Below are 18,742 nucleotides of genomic sequence, written 5' to 3' on the forward strand. Positions count from 1 at the left end.
ACAGTTAAGTGCTTAGTAACCAAGGAGTGAGTGAAAAGCTGACATTATATGCCAGGCACCATCCTAAGCTCTTCACGTACATCATCTCACTTTATTCTCCAAGAACTGTATGGAGAAGTCACTATTACCACCTCCAGCGGACACAGAAGGAATCTGAGGCCTAGATTAGTTTATCTAAAGCCTCAACCCTAGGAAGTGCCAGAGCCAAGATTTCAACAGCCCAGGTGCCCCAGTGAATCAATGAGTGAAAGGTAGCAGACGCGCCCAGAGTCAGGCGGCGTGGCGAGGCAGAGCCGGCTCTGGCGCCCTGGGTCGCTATGTTCTCTGGGAGTGAAGTGAGGGAGAGATGGAGGTTGGAGGTGTGTGTCTAGTGTGCACCCAGGCTGGGTGAAGCATAAGTATGTCTGCTGATAGACTGGAATTCTTAGTGAATAAATATATCTTACGTACATTGGGGGCTCCGGCTCTTTCTTAGCCAATTGCCAACAGGGTGGCCAGACTGCATTCCCAAGACCTAGGAAGAGGCACTGTCTAAGCTAGTGATTTCGAATTACTTTGTATCACAGGCAATGGTTTTGAGGTATCAGAACCAGATGTGAGATCCGCCCGGGTGTGATAACCTAACTATTCACAGCCACGTGAGTCCGGGCAGGTGTGGCCCCATGTCATGGAGTCAATCGTCTCCAAGCTCTCACGCAGGCACTGTAACTCGGGGGACCTGCCCCCCAGTTACATCTTGGGAGGAGTTGTGGCCACAGCACCCCAGTCTCTGTCTCTGCGGGTCACACGCCGCCTCCCCCTCTCGTGTGTGTATCAAATCTCTCTCTGCCTGTCTCTTGGGAGAACAGTTGTAATTGGATTCAGGGCCCACCCAGATAATCCAGGATAATCTCCCCATCCCAAGATTCTTACTTAATCACATCACCAAAACCCCTTTTCCTTATAAGGTAATATTTACAGGTTAATAAAAATAGTAAAATAGTAATAATTAATAATAGTAATACTTTTAATTATTAACATAATTAAAATAATAATAATTATTATCTGGGCTACTTCAAGAAGCTTTATCCAGTTTAACCAGCATTTCCAGATGAGGTAACTCATCTGTTTATTTATTTATTTTTCAATTATAAAACCATTTATGTTCATTGTAGACCATTTAGAACATACAGAAAAGTTTGTTGTTGTTTTTTTTAAGGAAAAGAAATTAAATGAAAACCGTCTGTAATCCTCTCATCCAGAGACAGCCAGCTTCATCAATGAGCATTTTTTTAGGCTGGGTCTTGTCCCTAAAAAAAAAAAAACAAAAAAAATGGAAAAAGAGAATAAAAGTAAATAGAATAGGAAAAGAAACTTGGAAGGTAATGGAATAGATTAATATTGCTCACAATGGATATACACTGAGCAGCTTAATTCAAAATAAACGTAGGGCTTTGAAAGAAAATTAGCCAGGACAGGAGGTGCTGTATGATGTATGGAAACAATGCCAGCCCCTTAGAAGTGAGAAATTTCGCTTTAGCACCTCACTCGAGAATGTCCGAATCTCCCCACTACTCCCTAATTCACTCCCACATGTCAGAACCCGCCCGCTAATCTGCCTGGTCATGGGCTCCTCCCGGGCCCTTATCAGCCTTCCTCAGTGGGTCCGCGTCGCCAGCACTGGGGCAGCCCGCAGAGCTCCTGCTCCTCCCAGGCTGATATCAAAGGGCCGCAGGGATACACACAGAAAGCAAACACTCAGACCCCAGCCGGATGTGGAGCTGAAACAGCAAGCGGAGACACAAGAGCATCAGGTAAAAAATAAAAATTGTTTTCAACTTTTTAACAACCTCATCCGTCTCATCTTAGATGCAGTGTGTCTGAGGCACGGAGGGCTTGGTAGAATAGTTGCTGAGGAGGAACTGGGAGAGGGACATGAGTGAGAACTTTTGGGAAAAGTGGAAGGGGTGTTCATTCACATGGAGCAAGAGTCTCAACTGTCTTTGTCACAGTTGTCTTCACAGTTGTTAGAGTATGGTTCTACCATCTCAAAAGTGGTTCGATTTGTCCTGTGACTCTCAGCAGGTGGGAATTTTAGGGAGCCAAATTATACTTGCAAATGAGAAAGCCATTTCTAGCAGAGCTGTCAGAAAGTGGAAGGGACTAATTTGATAGGTAATGAGTTGCTCATCGCTGGAGGTGTTCAAGCCTTTGCTAGAAAGCAGTTTGTTGGGAGCTGGGAATATTACACAGAGGATTTAAGAATCAGTCAGATGGATGGTTGGACCCGAAAATCTTTGAAGTTCCTTCCAACACTTCTGTGAGTCTATGATATGAATGGAAACTTATCAGAAGCTTCTCTAAAGAGCCAGACATTTACATTTACCCTCAGGAGATACTCACATACGAAAAAAAATCAATCCTATTGATTCCGGTTTTCTTGGTAGACGTGAGAAGGCAACCAAGAGCAAACTCTGGCAGGCGAGGGTCCCGTTGGATGTCTGTTTTTTTTTCCTCTCGGTGGGTATCAACAACCCCCACGTGACCTCTACTTTGCAAAGATTACACGGAAGAACTGAGTTCTTCTAGAGGAAGAGTTTTGGGTTGGGCTAGTACACATGTTATTTTTGCAGTTAACGAAAGCTAAGGGGGGGTGTGTCTGAGTTATTTGCTCCAGAGCCCTAGTTTCAATTTAGGTGGCTATCCTCTGCTCTTGACGCACAGGGAGCTCCACCACAGTTTAATAACTGCACCCCAGGCCCATGTTCCTTCCCGGCCTCAGAGGGTCTCGCAGCGTAGGGCGGGAAAACGCTTGCCCCTGCACCACACTGTGTATGGAGAAATGTGCTTTTAGAAGAATGTTTGAAGAGATAAAAAGAATTCCGCATTTGGTGTCCATGGACTGTCTTTCAGGAGTAGAATAAAACTTTGCTTTTAAAGATTTTATTTATTTATTTTTAGAGAGGGAAGGGAGGGAGAAAGAGAGAGAGAGAGAGAAACATCGATGTGTGGTTGCTGGGGGCCGTGGCCCGCAACCCAGGCATGTGCCCTGGCTGGGAATCGAACCTGCGACACTTTGGTTCGCAGCCCGCGCTCAATCCACTGAGCAATGCCAGCCAGGTGAATAAAACTTTTAGAAATGTACAAAATAACACACAAAGAATACCATGTTTTACGCTTGTTTTTATAGTAAGATATCTACATCACACATACGATCAAACTGAACTCCCTTAGTTCCCTATCACCCCCTTTCCTTCCCCTTTGAATGACAAATCGGAGTCTTCTTGACTTCGATTTCTATTTCTGCATGTTCTCTAATAGCTTACCTTGACTTCTGTTCCAACCCATGACTTTTCTTTTCAAATTATGACTTTTATAAGATCTGGGATCACTAATGGCACTTCCTGATTTTACATTTTAAAAAATGGCTAAAAATTTCAGCACTCTAAGGTTTCCATTATGGCAAAATATTAAGCATTTACCTTTAATGATGCCCATTCATGCTGTAAAGGCTAAGGATCTTGACGAAGTTGTTAGAAAACAGTGATATCAAAGATCATTTCCATGTTAAAATCAATGTATATACAATAATTTATAGTTTTTTTCCCCCAAAGTTATTTATTTTTTTAGAGAGGGAAGGGAGGGAGAAAGAGAGAGAGAGAAACATCAATGTGCGGTTGCTGGGGGCTGTGGCCTGCAACCCAGGCATGTGCCCTGACTGGGAATCGAACCTGCGACACTTTGGTTCTCAGCCCACGCTCAATCCACTGAGCTACGCCAGCCAGGGCAATTTATAGGTTTTTAAAGATTTTATTTATTTTTAAATATTTTTTTATTTATTTATAGAGAGGGAAGGGAGGGAGGGAGGGAGAGAAAGAGAGAGGGAAAGAGAGAGAGAGAGAAACATCAATGTGTGGTTGTTGGGGGTCATGGCCTGCAACCCAGGCATGTACCCTGACTGGGAATTGAACCTGCGACACTGGTTTGCAGCCCGCGCTCAATCCACTGAGCTACGCCAGCCAGGGCTTATTTATTTATTTTTAGAGAGAGGAGAAGGGAGGGAGACAGAGAGGGAGAAACATCAATGTGTGGTTGCCTCTCACACGCCCCCCTGGGGACCTGGCCTGCAACCCAGGCATGTGCCCTGACTGGGAATCAAACTGGCGACCCTTTGGTTTGCAGCCCACACTCAATCCACTGAGCTACACCAGCCAGGGCAATAATAATGTATAGTTGTGAAGAAAGCATTGCAATCTCTGGAATTCTTGTTAACGTAGAAACAACATGTCTGTCCCACTTATTTATTGGAACCCCTTTCTGTTATTGTTCCCAGCACAGACGGGCTGCTGAGATGGAAAGCCTGGAGCCCAGGATGGACATGTCCTATCCTGAGGTCATTGTAGAAGTGGGCACAGTGACTTTTGGAGAAGAGAACAGGAAGAAGATGACCAATACCTATTTGAAAAGAACCGAGAACTCCAAGATCATCCAAGCCACATGTGCCCTGCTGAATTCCGGAGGGGGCGTGATCAAAGCGAAGATTGACGATAAAAACTACAGTTACCGATGCCATGGGCTGGGGCAGGACCTGGAAACCTCTTTTCAGAAGCTCCTTCCTTCTGGTTCACAGAAATACCTCGACTGCATGCAACAAGGGCACAATCTCCTGATTTTTGTGAAGTCGTGGAGTCCGGATGTGTTCAGCTCCCCCCTGAGGATTTGCAGCTTGCGCTCCAATTTATATCAGAGAGATGTGACCTGCGCCATAAACCTGAGCGCCAGCGCCGCCCTGGCGCTGCTCAGACACAAGCAGTCTCAAGCCCTGAGAGGGAGACCGAGGGTGAGGGCACCGCATCCCCAGAGAGCTCTCGACCTGAACGTCCAGGAAGAGGAAGACATGAGGACGTCTGCCTCGAGGTTTCTTCAAAAGGACAGACTCCTCTATAAAGAGAAACTCGACTTTACGGAGTCGGCACATGTGGAGTTTAAAAGGTTCACCACCAAAAAGATCATCCCTAGGATTAAAGAAATGCTTGCTCATTACGTTTCTGCGTTTGCCAACACCCAGGGGGGCTACCTCATCATCGGGGTGGACGATAAGAGCAAAGAAGTGTTTGGGTGCAAGAGAGAAAAAGTGAACCCTGACTCGTTAAAAAAAGAAATAGAAAACTGCATTAAAAAGTTGCCTGTGTTCCACTTCTGCCGGGAAAAGCCGGAGGTGAATTTCACTACCAAAATCCTGGACGTGTACCAGAAAGATGTCCCGTATGGCTACGTCTGTGTGGTTCAGGTAGAGCCCTTCTGCTGCGTGGTGTTCACGGAAGCCCCGGACTCCTGGATCATAAAGGACAATTTGGTCACCAGGCTGACGGTGGAGACCTGGGTGGCCATGATGCTGGATATTCAGCCAGGTAAAGCAGAACAGGGGTCATATTCAGTTTGTAGGGAGGGACGCCCTTCTCTGCCTTCCAAGGCTGTTGTTGGGTCAGATATTTTGCTTAGAGAACAGAAAGATGTTTTGCTTTAAAATTCCCCCATTACACCCTGGCTGGCGTAGCTCAGTGGATTGAGCAAGGGCTGTGAACCAAAGTGTTGCAGGTTCGATTCCCAGTCAGGGCACATGCCTGGGTTGCAGGCCAGAACCCCCAGCAACCGCACATTGATGTTTCTCTCTCTCTCTCCCTCTCTCTCTCTCCCTCTCTCTCCCTCCTTTCCCTCTCTAAAAATAAATAAATAAAATCTTTTAAAAAAATTCCCCCATTACATGGTTCTTTTTCTAATATTTTTGATTCCACGGAGAGAGAGAGGCAATGTGAAATGAACTGTTTGTGGTCAAGAGAGGCTTGGATTTTGGGAAATTTCTACTTTGGGAAAGTAACAGTGTGCCATCAGCCACGAATTAGTGACTGTAACTTTTTGTGCTGTGGCCTGTTGAAAACTGTTGCAGGCTGATATTCCTAGTCAGAAACATAGTTCAGCAGTCTTACCCTAAAGATATTTGGGAGAAACATTGTTTAAGACGGACTCTCCGCTAATTCATTCAAGGGAAGCTCGTTGACCATTTTGAATTGTTTCCGTTAACGCCAAGAGCTAATGCCTTCAATCTCTGGGCTTGGGGCACCACCTAGTGGGGAAAGGCTGATACAAAAAAAGTCAGGGGACGGGGTTAGGGGGGTGGGGCGTGGCGGAGGAGTCCAGGTGTTTTCACTTCCCCTACAGTTTTGCTCAGAATCAGCTCTGGTGATTTCTAAGCAATTAGTAGAGGACTTATAGCCTGAATGAAACGTAATCAGTTTACTGCCACGGTTAATGTGCTCCAAAGCTGACAAAAGAAGCTTTTTTACTTTTGTCGATAACAACAAATTTTAAAAATAATTTTTATCCTGGCTGGTGTAGCTCAGTGAATTGAGCTCGGGCTGCGAACCAAAGTGTCGCAGGTTCGATTCCCAGTCAGGGCACTTGCCTGGGTTGCGGGCCGTGACCCCCAGCAGCCGCACATTGATGTTTCTCTCTCTCTTTCTCCCTGCCTTCCCTCTCTAGGAGTAAATAAATAAAATCTTTTTAAAAAAACTTTGGGAAACAAAGTCATTTTTTTAAAAATATTTTTTTTTAAAAAAGAAGCTTGGATCAAGACTTGAGTGATTTTATTAGATTATTCCTTCTCTTCTAAATTTGTTTTAGCCTACACACACACAGAGACACCCCAGACTAAGAGATCCTCCCACCTTCTGTTCCATCTGAACCTTGGATTGGGAATTAAAACAACCATAACAATATAAATATATATATATGCTGTGCTTACCTTTTTCTGACTCCGCCCCTTCTAGAAGTGTCTTCCTCATAGAATGACCTGGAATCAGCATATTAAGAGCTGGAAGGAATCAGGGATTACCTCACCCTGGTGTGAGAGAGAGAGAAGTGAAACAGACTTGCCCTGCATGAGGCACACGGTGACTTAGAGGACCAGAGCCCCGCAGGGGTGCCCAGGCCTCGTTTCCTGGCAGATGCGAGCTGTTTGAGTCATAGAAAGTGTGAGGGCAGCTCTGCCCGATGCAAACGGCATCTCGGGAGGAACAACTAAAAAAGTTCGTTTTCTTTTTTGCCTGAAACAACTCTCCATGTATGTATTTGTTTAGCTCCGGGCAGCTCCACCACAGACTACAGCCTGCCCCTGGCCTCGCCAGCTTCGCCTGCACTGGGAGGCCCCCGCCCTCCCACCAAAGTCCTGGAATTTAAGGGTGCTCTCCAGCAACGTCTGTTTCCAGGTATTTCCTTCCTCATTTCAGCTAAGGGAACGGCTTAGTTCTAAAATTGCACTGGGAGGAACTGACAGCAATTCCTCCAAACTGTTCTCCTTAGAGAGAAGGTCAAACACAGGACTTACCAGCCACGATGGGCCCGAAATAATACGTACGGCTAACGCCTGTTTCCCAGCCATCAGACTCACGCAATAGCTCTGTGTGCTTTGGGGCTTCTGGTCGCCCGTGGCTTTTCTTTCCTAAATCTGTGAGAATTTAGGAATTGTCCTAAATCCCTTGGGTCTTGCACCACGAGAGAACCGCGCCCCGGCTTTCCAATGGGGAGGCAGTGAGCCTTGGGGTTCTAGTACAGTTTCTCAGCCTTGGCCCCACGGAGACTTGGGTCAGGTCCTTTGATGTTGGGCGGGGGGGGGGGGGGCTGCCCTGGGAATTGTAGCATGTTTAGCACCACCTGTGGCCTCTGTCCTCTAGATTTCAGCAGCACCGCTCCAGCTGTGACAATCAAACATTTCTAGATGTTACTAAATGCCCCCCCCAGTGGGGGGGTTGTCGACATTGGCACATGTTAAGAATCATTGTTTTAAAGGAAGTTTTTAGTTCCCCCAAAGCATCAGGTGCACACACAAGTAACAGGAAGCGATGACTTCCTAGCCATGGTGGGCCATTTGTGGTTGAGCAGACCGTGCAGGAGGCTGTTCTGTGCAGTGTCCTGTCTGGCTGCCCCCCCCACCCCTGTGTGCCAGCTGCCAGCTGCCAGCACTGGGAGCTTCACGGCCCTGGCCTGTGGAGCCGGGAGGGCGGTGCTCGAGTTCCACGCCTCGACTCACTTCTTGCTAGGATGTGGCAGGAATACTCACAACGGGCTTTCTCACATTTGAGTAACTTCCGTCCCTTGAATTCTCAGTGACACAGGAGGAGATACGCTTTAAACCCGAATCCCTCTGTGAGAAGCTCTTCTCAGACCATCCAGAACTGGAGGAATTCATGAAGACGCAGATACGCCCTTACTCTCGGGGGATTGTGCTGTTTTCCAGGAGCTGGGCTGGTGACCTCGGCCTCAGGAAGGAGCAGAACGTGCTGTGCGATGCTCTCCTGATAGCGGCGGACAGCCCCCTGGTGCTCTACACCGTCTTAGCGCGCCCCGGGGGGACGGACAACGAGCCTGAGTACGCCCGAAGCACTGCCCGGCAGCTAAAGCAGAAACTGGGAACGGCGGGCGGCTACGCGGGGAAAGTGTGTGTCATCCCGAGGCTGGTGCACCTGCCCGGCGCGCTGAGGCCCAGGCCCGGCGACTTGCCCGTGCGCTACCCCCAGTCCTACCAGCTGGCCGATGAGGAGGACGTGGAAGCCTTGTTACAGGCCCTCGTCGTGCTCTTGCTGGGCTCGAGCTCTCTCCTGAGTGACCGGCTGGGCGGCGAGTTTTTCAACTTGCTCGTAGCGGAGCAGTGCAAGCTGCTTTCGGAGAGCCTGCAGGAGACGCGGGAGCTGTTCGTCCACTGCCTGCCGGGAACGAGGAAGACGGCCCTGGCCATCAAGATCGTGGAGAAGGTGAAGGGCGTGTTCCAGTGCAAACCCAAGGAGATCCTCTATGTCTGTGAACATGACTCCCTAAGGGATTACGTGGCGTAAGTGTGTTCCTGGCTAAACACAATAAATGTATGTAAGTCAGTTTTTTCAACAGTATTGGAGAAGAGAATTTGTGTTATTTAAGGTTTTGCACCCTGGCTGGGGTGGGTCAGTGGATGGAGGGCTGGCTTGTGAATTGAAAGATTACTGGTTCGATTCCCAGTCAGGGCACATGCCTGGGTTGCAGGCCAGGTCCACAGTTGAGGGTGTGTGAGGGGCACATTGATGTTTCTCTCCCTCTCCTTCTCCTTTCCCCTCTATCTAAAAAGTAAATAAACAGGGGGGTAGGCAGGGCCGGGGAGAGCAGTGTGGGGGTGGGGGGGAATGGGACAACTGTAATTGAACAAAAATAAAAAGTTAAAAGAAAAGTAAAGCACACTTTCTTTTTTAAAAGATTGTATTTATTTCTTTTTAGAGAGTGGGAAGGAAAGGAGAAAGAGAGGGAGAGAAACATGGATGTGTGGTTGGCTCTTGCACGCCCCCTAGTGGGGACCCGGCCTGCAACCCAGGCATGTGCCCTGACTAGGAATTGAACCAGCAACCCTTTGGTTCACAGCCTGAGCTCAATCCACTGAGCTACACCAGCCAGGGCCATTCTTCTTTTTCTTCTTCTTTTTTTTTTAAATAAATACAATCTTTAAAAAAAGATTTTGCAATGCCTTAACTACATAAATGCAAGAGCCAAACATTACCAAGTGATCGGGTGGTTGAGCTGTAAATGGATACTTTGCAATTTTCAGGCTTCAACATCTCCTCGTAAATTAGCCAAGTGTGCACAACTTTAAATTTATATAGCCAGAAACACCGTTCACAATCATCTGTGACCTTAAATTTAAGAAAAGTAGAAATGAACCTATCTTGCTTTAAATAAACGCTGTGTTTGATACTTAACACTTTGTAGTCAGAGGGTATTTCAGTTAATTAGACATTCTGCCTAATAGAAACTTGAATTTAAATACCATTAGATTTTGTTTATAAAGTATTTTCATTTGTTTGACTCGTTCTGAATCAGTAATTTTAGAAAACACGCAGATTTGCTTCTGATAAAAAGTTTTAGCTTTGAATTTAGTAAGAGAGATTGGTTGGTTTATAATCCAGCAAATGAGGGCAAACTCAGTTTAATTTTTTGTTTGGTTTACTTATTTTACTCAACAAATCTTTTTGAGCACTGTGTATATGCTATGTATATTTAGTGTTAGTGGGGAAAACATACCGAACACTGGGCTGTAAAGCCCAGTAAGGGGGACAAAAAATAAAATAAGCAATATGGATATTGTATAATTAGTATGATTAATGAAGAAATTAATATCTTCTCTTTTTTTAATCTTTAAGCCTCTTTTTAAAAAAAAGATTTATTTATTTATTTTTTTTAGAGAGGGAAGGGAGGGAGAAAGAGAGAGAGAGAGAAACATCAATGTGAGGTTGCTGGGGGCCGTGGCCTGCAACCCAGGCATGTGCCCTGGCTGGGAGTCGAACCTGCGACACTTTGGTTCACAGCCCGCACTCAATCCACTGAGCAATGCCAGCCAGGAAAATTAATATCTTCTTTTTTTTTTTAAAGATTTTATTTATTTATTTTTTTTAGGGAGGGAAGGAGGGGAGAGACAGAGAGAGAGAGAGAGAGAAACAAACATCAATGTGCGGTTGCTGGGGGTTATGGCCTGCAACCCAGGAATGTACCCTGGCTGGGAATCGAACCTGTGACACTTTGGTTCCCAGCCCGCGCTCAATCCACTGAGCTACACCAGCCAGGGCTAAATTAATATCTTCTTAATGAAGATGTGCTTATCTGAACTTGGGCTGGAGGTTGGTCAGCACATACGCCCCAGCGAAGAAGACCCTTGGGGCCGCTCTTACGAAGTCAGTAGTAAAATGAGGGCTTTTCACCAAAGGGCACAGCAGGTGCAAAGACGTGGAGACACGTGAGAATCAGAAGGGCAAGTCTCACCGGAGCGGTGGGGGAGGGGAATGGGAACGTAGTGGGCGATGAAGTTGGAAAGGAGGCAGATGCCGTGTCATGAAGGGTGTTGTGAACTGTGCTATGGGTTAAGTTTTTCTTCAATCCTCCCCCGAGGACATGCTTATTAATTTTAGAGAGAAGGGAAGGGAGGGAGACGGGGAGAGAAACATCCAAGCGAGAGAGAAATATCCATCAGTTGCCTTCTAGCACATGCCCTGACTGGGGATTGAAACTGCAACCCAGGTATGTGCCCTGACCAGGAATCGAACCTGCCACATTTTGGCCTATGGGGTGATGCTCCAACCAACTGAGCCACACCAGCCAGGTGCTACCTGGGTTTATTTCAAAACTTTCACATGCACGTTTAGGTAGATAATCTTGGAGAGCCGGGTTTGCAATCTCATATTCTTTCTGTCCGGTGACTTGTAGTAGAGCAGCTTGGTAGCATTCAGCACACGACTGAACCAATGCACCAGGCTGCAGACGAGCACTGGCCTCTGATGGCAATCCAGAGAGTAATGAGTGCAATGCGTTTCCTCAAACTCTGTTTATCTCTGTTCCACCCGTACAGCCAACACACCACCTGCCAAGCCGTGACCCGGAAAACCTTCATGGGAGGGGAGTTCCTAAAGGTGAAACACATAGTGATGGACGAGACGGAGAATTTCTGCAGCAAGTACGGTGATTGGTACATGAAGGCTAAGAGCATCACCCACCCAAAGGCGAGGGGAGCTCGAAGTGAAAACCCTCACCACGGGGTCCTCTGGATCTTTCTGGACCCTTTCCAGGTCCACCGTGCCGATGTCAGTGGCCTTCCCCCTCCGTCTGCCCGGTTTCCTCGCAAAGCCATCACCGACGGGATCCACCGTTCTCTGGAAATAGCGAGGGTCATGAAGCAGGAGATGAAGAAGATCCAAGAAAATCCCCTCTCCGCCGTGTGTCCGGACACAGTGGCGTTGTTCAGAGAAGCCGCCTACGAGGACGCGGTGCGAGCTCAGGCCCTGCCTGGGGTGTGTGAGACGGAGACCAGCCTGACCGTGGAACAAATCGCAACGTACGTGGCAGACAGATGCCACAGCCTGCTCCAGGGTGGCTACCTGCCCAAGGACATAGCGATCCTGTGCCGGAGAGAGGAGGACAGAGGACGCTATGAGCTTGCGCTGCTCAAAGCAATGGCGTTAACTGAGACCCACGGAGCCACGGCAGCTGTGTTCAGCCAGGCCGCTGGCGCTCGGGGCGATCGCATCATTTTAGACAGCGTTCAGCAGTTTTCAGGCCTGGAGAGGAACATCGTGTTTGGGCTCTGTCCAGAGTACACCCTGTCGGAGGAAGCTCACAGGCTCTGCTTCGCCTCGAGAGCCATCACACAGCTCTACCTGCTTTACGAAAAGAGGGCCGCTTTCTGAAAAGTATTTCAGACGATGCAGGAAGCCCGAAGGAGCAGTCCCTTTTCCCGGGTGGGTGGCAGTTACTGCTTTTCACGTATTACCAACGAGGAGCTCGAGGCACAGTCAGGATGGCAGAGGGCCACAGAAATGTCTCTCACTGTCCTCTTCCCAGTCCACCTCATGTCCTCCTCCATGGACAGTTACAGCAGACGTCTGATTGGTCCCCTGCCTCTGGTTCCATCATGTCAACCAGAGAAGTTCTCCTCAGAGAGGGAACTGATGTTATGACATTCCCTGCTCATGTGTCCTCAGTGAGTCCCTGCAGTGTTTAAACCAACCCAGTTTTCAAGGCTTTTTTCCATGGGGCACCCTGACTCACGCTCCTAACGCAGCTTTTGTTACACCTCCGTCTCCCAGTGCTTCTAACGCAGCCAGGCTTGCGGGTCTATTTGGGGCTGGGAGGTAATGTGCCTTCAGGGCTGCTTACTTGGACTGGGTGTCCCAGGGCACCACCTGGGCTGGCACGTCGTCCTGGCTATGGGTCTCAAGCTTTGTGGGCTCGGAACTTGATTTCCTCTAGAAGCGGGAATGTATTAGTCATGATGTGTGCAAGAGGCTCTACACATTTCAGCATTAGGGCTGCTCTCTTGGGCTTCTGCCACTGCCATGTGAAGAGTGTGCCTTGGGCAGCCCACCGGTCACAGACACACGAGAGATGGGAAGCAGTTTTCGACTCCACTCGTGACCTGGAGCCAAGCGTGATTGATCCCAACTAGATTAGCCAAAACCCAACTGGTTTGCAATGCATAGGAGAGAAATAAACGCTCATTGCTGTATGACTGAGATTTCAGGAGTGTTTGTTCCGCAGCAGTAGCTGACTGATGCAGGCATTTCCTCGTGTTGTAGAATGGTCTTCAAATGATCGTTTTTAATGGTTGTGCAATGTCCCAGCTAGATTATACAAAATTGTAATAATCACCCCCTATTCATTTGCATCACTAGCGATTGGACACTATGGAAATTAAACCCAGTCCATACTCAGGCATACAACCTTTTCTTTCTCTGGTATATTTATAAATTCCCAGGGATGAGACTACTGGATTGAAAGGGTAGCCAAACCAAAGACTCACCCTAATCACATTGGTTCTGATGGGAAGTACATAGAAAAACCCTAATCACGGTACCTGACAACATATAGATTTTGTTGCCTTAAATAGGAGAGTAAAATGCTGACATCGGGTTCTGATGGTGAGAAAAAGAGGCACTGGCATCTCAGAGACAGGCGGCTTGGAACGCGCTGCCTCTGCATGGAGGGCGGGACCGAGGTCCATCACCCTACCCCAGGGCGGCAGAAGACGAGCCTGACTTGGAGAATTACAGATGGAAGCATGAATTATCTCACCTTAGTGTTATGTAGGGGAAAAATGCTGGTTACTTGAAACTGATACAGGGTGCTATCTCAGAACAAAAACAGGATGCCTCTGACCATCAACAGGACTTTTTTTTTTAATTTGAGAGACAGACAGACAGACAGACATTGATTTGTTGTTCTGCTTTTTCTTACATTCATTGCTTGTTTCTTGTCTGTGCCCTGGTTGGGGATTGAACCCACAACCACTCCAACCAGCTGAGCTACCTGACCAGGACTTTTTTTTTTTTTAAGAAAAACTGTGGCATGGAGAAACCCACTGAAGAAAAGAGAAGGGAAGGGAGAAATTGGGACAGCTGTAATAGCATAATCAATAAAATACACTTTAAAAAAAAGAAAAGAGGAGGGAGTATAGAGATAAACTAGATTTTCTATGAAGCTGAGCCGCCTCAGTTTCCCCAAGATTTTGGAGAGGCCACACATGAAATTATTTTCAAGAGGCTTCAACTTGAAATAGGTATAAAACTTAAAATAACCCTGTGTTACTATTAATTGAGATATTACTTTTTATAACAAATTTCTTTTTAGAGAGGGAAGGGATGGAGAGAGAGGGAGAAACACCAATGTACGGTTGCTGGGGGCCATGGCCTGCAACCCAGGCATGTGCCCTGACTGGGAATCGAACCTGCGACGCTTTGGTTTGCAGCCCGTGCTCAATCCACTGAGCTACGCCAGCCAGGGGAGATATTACTATTTGCTAATGCTTTGCATACATTCTCCCAACTCCGTGAGGTCTATACACATTATCTCAGTTTTATAGGTGAGAAAACATTATCTCAGTTTTATAGGTGAGAAAACTGAGGTACAGAGACATTAACTTTCTGAAAGGTGCGGGTCTGCTGAGCGTCCCAGCTGAGCAAGTACAGCATGTACACGGAATCCTCGACGTGGCGATCTCAACTTTGAGAATGCGTGAATGCTCTGAAAATGCTCTGCAGAGGCGAGAATGCTCGTGCTCGCTCTCAGGGTCCTCTGTCAAGGTCTCATCCCTGGAAAGCAGCGGCCTTCACGGTGAGTGAAAACAGCGGCTATCCTGTTCCCTGCGCTTCACCTCTGCGAGCTCTCCCTGCCCCTCCTGGCTACTCCAGAAGAATCTGAATTTCTCCTTCTGCGAAGCTCAGAATCAGACTCGGGTCACATTCCTGACCCTTCCAAGGTCAGGCCCTTCTGCCAGACCCCATCCAAGGCTGCTGGCTGCTTGGGTCGATAGCTTCCGCTGACAGAGGCAACGTGATTTTGAAACAAATGGGATCAGTTTTCCATTTTGTTTCTTCTTTCATTTTCAGCCTAAAATGGAAATAAAGAAGAAGGAATTAGGACATGGCTACTGTGTACTTTCTCTCCTTATTGTTTACTGCTTCAGAATGATCTCAGGCCATTGGCAGTGAAAGCCCACCTTCACCCCTCCTTCAATGAGGAGGGCTGTCTTCTTTGCCCAATGACACAGCTTGGAAGAGACATGTGTTGGAGGCGGGCAGGGCGGCAAGCAGGGGCTCCCTTGGAAGACAGCCAGATATAACCCACCAGTCAATGGCTCATGCATCAAAGTTCCTCCACAGCTCCAATCCTGTACCCTCTGACACACAGGATGAGATTAGAGCTAACAGACAGTAAATGCTTCCTATGGCCAGACGCCGTGCGAAATGTTTTAAATGCATTATAACTTTTATCTTCCGAGCAACCTTTGGGTTATGTTTCCCGGCCCCATGGAAGTTAGGATAAGGTTGTGCTAAGAACATGGGTCCTAGCCCTGGCTGGCGTAGCTCAGTGGATTGAGCGCGGGCTGCGAACCAAATCATCGCAGGTTCGATTCCCAGTCAGGGTACATGCCTGGGTTGCAGGCCATAACCCCCAGCAACCACACACTGATGTTTCTCTCTCTCTCTCTCTCTCTCCCCCTCCCTTCTCTCTCTAAAAATAAATAAATAAAAACTTAAAAAAAAAAAGAACATGGGTCCTAGGGTCAAACCCTCCCTGCCTTTGAACTTGAACTCTATACCTGATTAGCTGAATGACCTCAGGCAAGTTAACTCTCCCATTTAAAACTCAGGTTTCTCAGCTGTCAAACAGAGATAAAATTCATACCTCTGCCTTCAGATAAAAATGAGGGTTGAAAATAAACAGTCCATTTAAATAAAGCCTGACACGTAGAAGCATACATTTCGGCCCTGATTAGCTTTAATTTGCACTCGAGGAAGCGGCGGCTTCAAGGTCAATGCCTGGCCGAGGATCAGAGAACTAGAAAGTTCTGAACCCAAGAGCCGAACCCACGTCTTCCTGACGCCGAAGTCCGTGTTAGCCTCTCTGCTCTCCTGCCTGCATGGACGGCAGCGTCCGCGGCGGGAGGTCCCACGATCTGGGCGTCGCTGTTGAGACCCGGATTGAGTATACTTAGAACATTTGATATCAAGCAACACGGTTATTCTTAGTTTCTAAGATCTTCCTCCAAAGCCAATATGATAACGAAAATGACTTACATAAATGTAGAGAAAAGCATTTTCTACACTAAGAAACTTAAAAAATATACTTTTCATGTCTAGGTCTATACAGGGTGGGGCAAAGGAGGTTTACAGCTATCCATATGAGGAATACTACAACCATTCATAAATCATAATGCAGGAATAAGATCTGTGTTTCATGTGCTCACACCTGGACACCTCCCTTTGCCATCGCCCCGCACACTGACGTCACAGAGAGACCAGAGAACAGGCCAGAAGCCCTTCCTCCCCATCATTCCCACCACCTCTCACAGCCGTCCTTCCTGCTCACTCGTTCCTGGGGAAGATGTACTTGAGCAGAGCTGTTATCATGGGGTACAGTCCATGTTGTCTCCTGCTTGGGGTGGTTCTTCTGGAAGCCATTCCCACTCTTCAGTCTGCTACACAGCATGTGAGACATTTCTCACGCTGCAGCCTCGGGGAGGGGGAGGGGCAACTCCCAGTTCAAATGGCCTCTCAGATTCCATGTGGTGTCTTGGGCCAGTCCGCCTGAATTTGCACCCACAGAGAGGAAGACGGTGATGGGCAAGCAAGGGACGCTAAAGCTCTTCACCAAACCCCACGAGATGCGGGGATGGGGGGGACGAAGTTTTAGGGAACGCAGCAACAGAGGGTCACACTTAGGACAGAAGCTGCTTCTCCCCTGGCCTTGCGGCTGTGCCCGCCCTGAGGAGCGGCCGTTGCCAGGGGCCCAGCTCAGGTGGTCTGTGGGACAAACCTTTGCTCGTGCAAAGCTACCTCAGTGGACTTCTCTGTATTTGCCCGATAAGAATCGCCTGGCGTGATGGTTAAACTTCCAGATCCCTGTACCGTCCTCAACTCTAAGACACGTGCCTGCAACTAATTTGGAGATGGTGTGGGAGATACCACATTGAACGTTGAAAGGGGTGGAACCCATAACTGGGCTACAGGAAGAACACCCCCCACCACTTCGGGTGCTACCCGGGAACCACAAGCTCCCTGAGCCTTGGGGCTCCCCTGTACTCGTGTGGGTTTCAAGTCAGATGCAACAAGCTCCAAATACGGGCTCAAGCACCCAATGTGACTTGGGCAAGTCAACTGATCTTGTGTAAAATGGAAAAAAATTCTCTCCCTCAGGTGGTGGTTGTGCAGATTAAGAGCTTTATTTCGTGTGCTTGGCACAAACCAGTGTCCACAAGCAGTAGTTCCTAACCCAAGATCTCAGTGCCTGGCGTGTACATGGTCCAAGACTCAGTTTGGGAGAAGTCACTTGGACATCATCATCATCACTTTCTGAAGCTTGGTTTCTGCCTCGAGGCAACCGCGGCACCAGGAACGGCTCAGCTCCGGGCTTGTGCTGCCACAACGCTGAGTCCTGTGTGGACGTCGTTATCCAGATGCCCTCTGGTCCCCGCTGGGTGTGTCTCACTGGACACTTTTCTAGTGTGCTTAAAAAAAAGAAATGCAGTGTCCCAGGTTCGATTCTCAGCCAGGGTACATTCCTGGGTTGCAGGCCAGAACCCCCAGCAACCGCACATTGATGTCTCTCTCTCTCTCTCTCTCTCTCTCAAAATAAATAAATAAAAATCTAAAAAAAAAAAAAAAGAAATGCTGTGTCTCTTGGGGGTAATTTGTAGGTTACCATACTTTTCTGCAATTGGACAATTACCCACTCTGTTTGACACACGTAGGCGACCTCATGAAGGGACATCGCTGGCCAGACGGGAAACAAGAGTTGGCACAAATCGGATGAGGGTGGCAGTCTGTAATGCCAGTAATTTCTGTGACAGTCCACCGTGAAGAGCGAGCCTAGAGGCTGTGACAAGGGGACACAGGAAATGGGCGTTCAGTGGTTCCCCAGCCTGGCTGAGCGTAGAACCGCCTGGGGTCTTCAAAGGATACATTCATGGTTTGATCCTGCACACCTGGGGAGGAGCCCTAGCATCTGCGTGTTTTTAAGGTGTGCTAAACGATTGGGAAGTTGGTTGTTGTCTGCTCTCCTTTTGCAAGGCGAATGACTCAAAGCCAACGACTTCTGCTTTGATTGCCAGGCAGCCACTGCACAGATGACTATCTTGGATAAACAGGTTGCCAGCCAGCTCGGCCTGCTGAGGCTTCTTTGTTTTATAGCTCTCGGTTCGTTCTGTAACTGACCATTTGGGCCACTGTTTAAAAATATTTTTCTTTCCTGTGCTCTAAATGCCCGCTCTTATCTTTTAAACTCACCAATGAAGATTAAGACCAGGAAACCCTAAGGCTCCACCCTCAGCCCCAAAAAGAGCCAAACCCCAGGCCAGTGCACTTTCTTTCTCTCTCTACCTGCAACCTCAGCAAACCCCAGAGTGTGCTGTCCAGCGTCCGGGTCCTGTAAGTAATAAGTCTTTATGCTTTTCAACTACCTGATGATTGTCGCTGAAGGGTGTCTTGCAATCACGATAAGAACCACAAGGGCAGGCCCAACCACAACATCGCTTATGGGCAGGATGAAATGCTGGTTCGTGGCATCTGAAGCTCAATTCCCTCCAGTGCACATCTGTCCTCAGAGTTAAGAATAATTGCTAAAGCCGTACTGCAATAATTCTCGAGGTCTATAAGGATGGGCACGTGGAAGAAACCACACAGGAGCTCAAGGGCCTGTGGCT

At 47.8% G+C, this 18,742-nt stretch overlaps 1 protein-coding gene across 1 annotated transcript; it reads left to right on the forward strand.

Moving 5' to 3' along the window:
• Nucleotides 1-4,315: 4,315 nt before the first annotated feature.
• Nucleotides 4,316-13,051, forward strand: LOC114504228 (protein SLFN14-like). Its single transcript, XM_028521963.2, has 4 exons — nucleotides 4,316-5,390; nucleotides 7,116-7,244; nucleotides 8,143-8,863; nucleotides 11,396-13,051. The coding sequence occupies exons 1-4, from the start codon at nucleotides 4,331-4,333 to the stop codon at nucleotides 12,228-12,230; spliced, it is 2,745 nt and encodes a 914-aa protein (XP_028377764.1). The 5' UTR covers nucleotides 4,316-4,330; the 3' UTR covers nucleotides 12,231-13,051.
• Nucleotides 13,052-18,742: the final 5,691 nt, after the last annotated feature.

This window comes from Phyllostomus discolor, chromosome 8 (assembly GCF_004126475.2).
Source record: "Phyllostomus discolor isolate MPI-MPIP mPhyDis1 chromosome 8, mPhyDis1.pri.v3, whole genome shotgun sequence".
In the NCBI taxonomy this organism is placed as follows: Eukaryota; Metazoa; Chordata; class Mammalia; order Chiroptera; family Phyllostomidae; genus Phyllostomus; species Phyllostomus discolor.

Coding starts and splice junctions, on each gene's coding strand:
- LOC114504228 (XM_028521963.2), top strand. CDS start 4,331: ATGGAAAGCCTGGAGCCCAGGATGGACATGTCCTATCCTGAGGTCATT. Junction 5,391..7,115: donor GATGCTGGATATTCAGCCAG/GTAAAGCAGAAC, acceptor GTATTTGTTTAG/CTCCGGGCAGCTCCACCACA. Junction 8,864..11,395: donor TCCCTAAGGGATTACGTGGC/GTAAGTGTGTTC, acceptor CCACCCGTACAG/CCAACACACCACCTGCCAAG.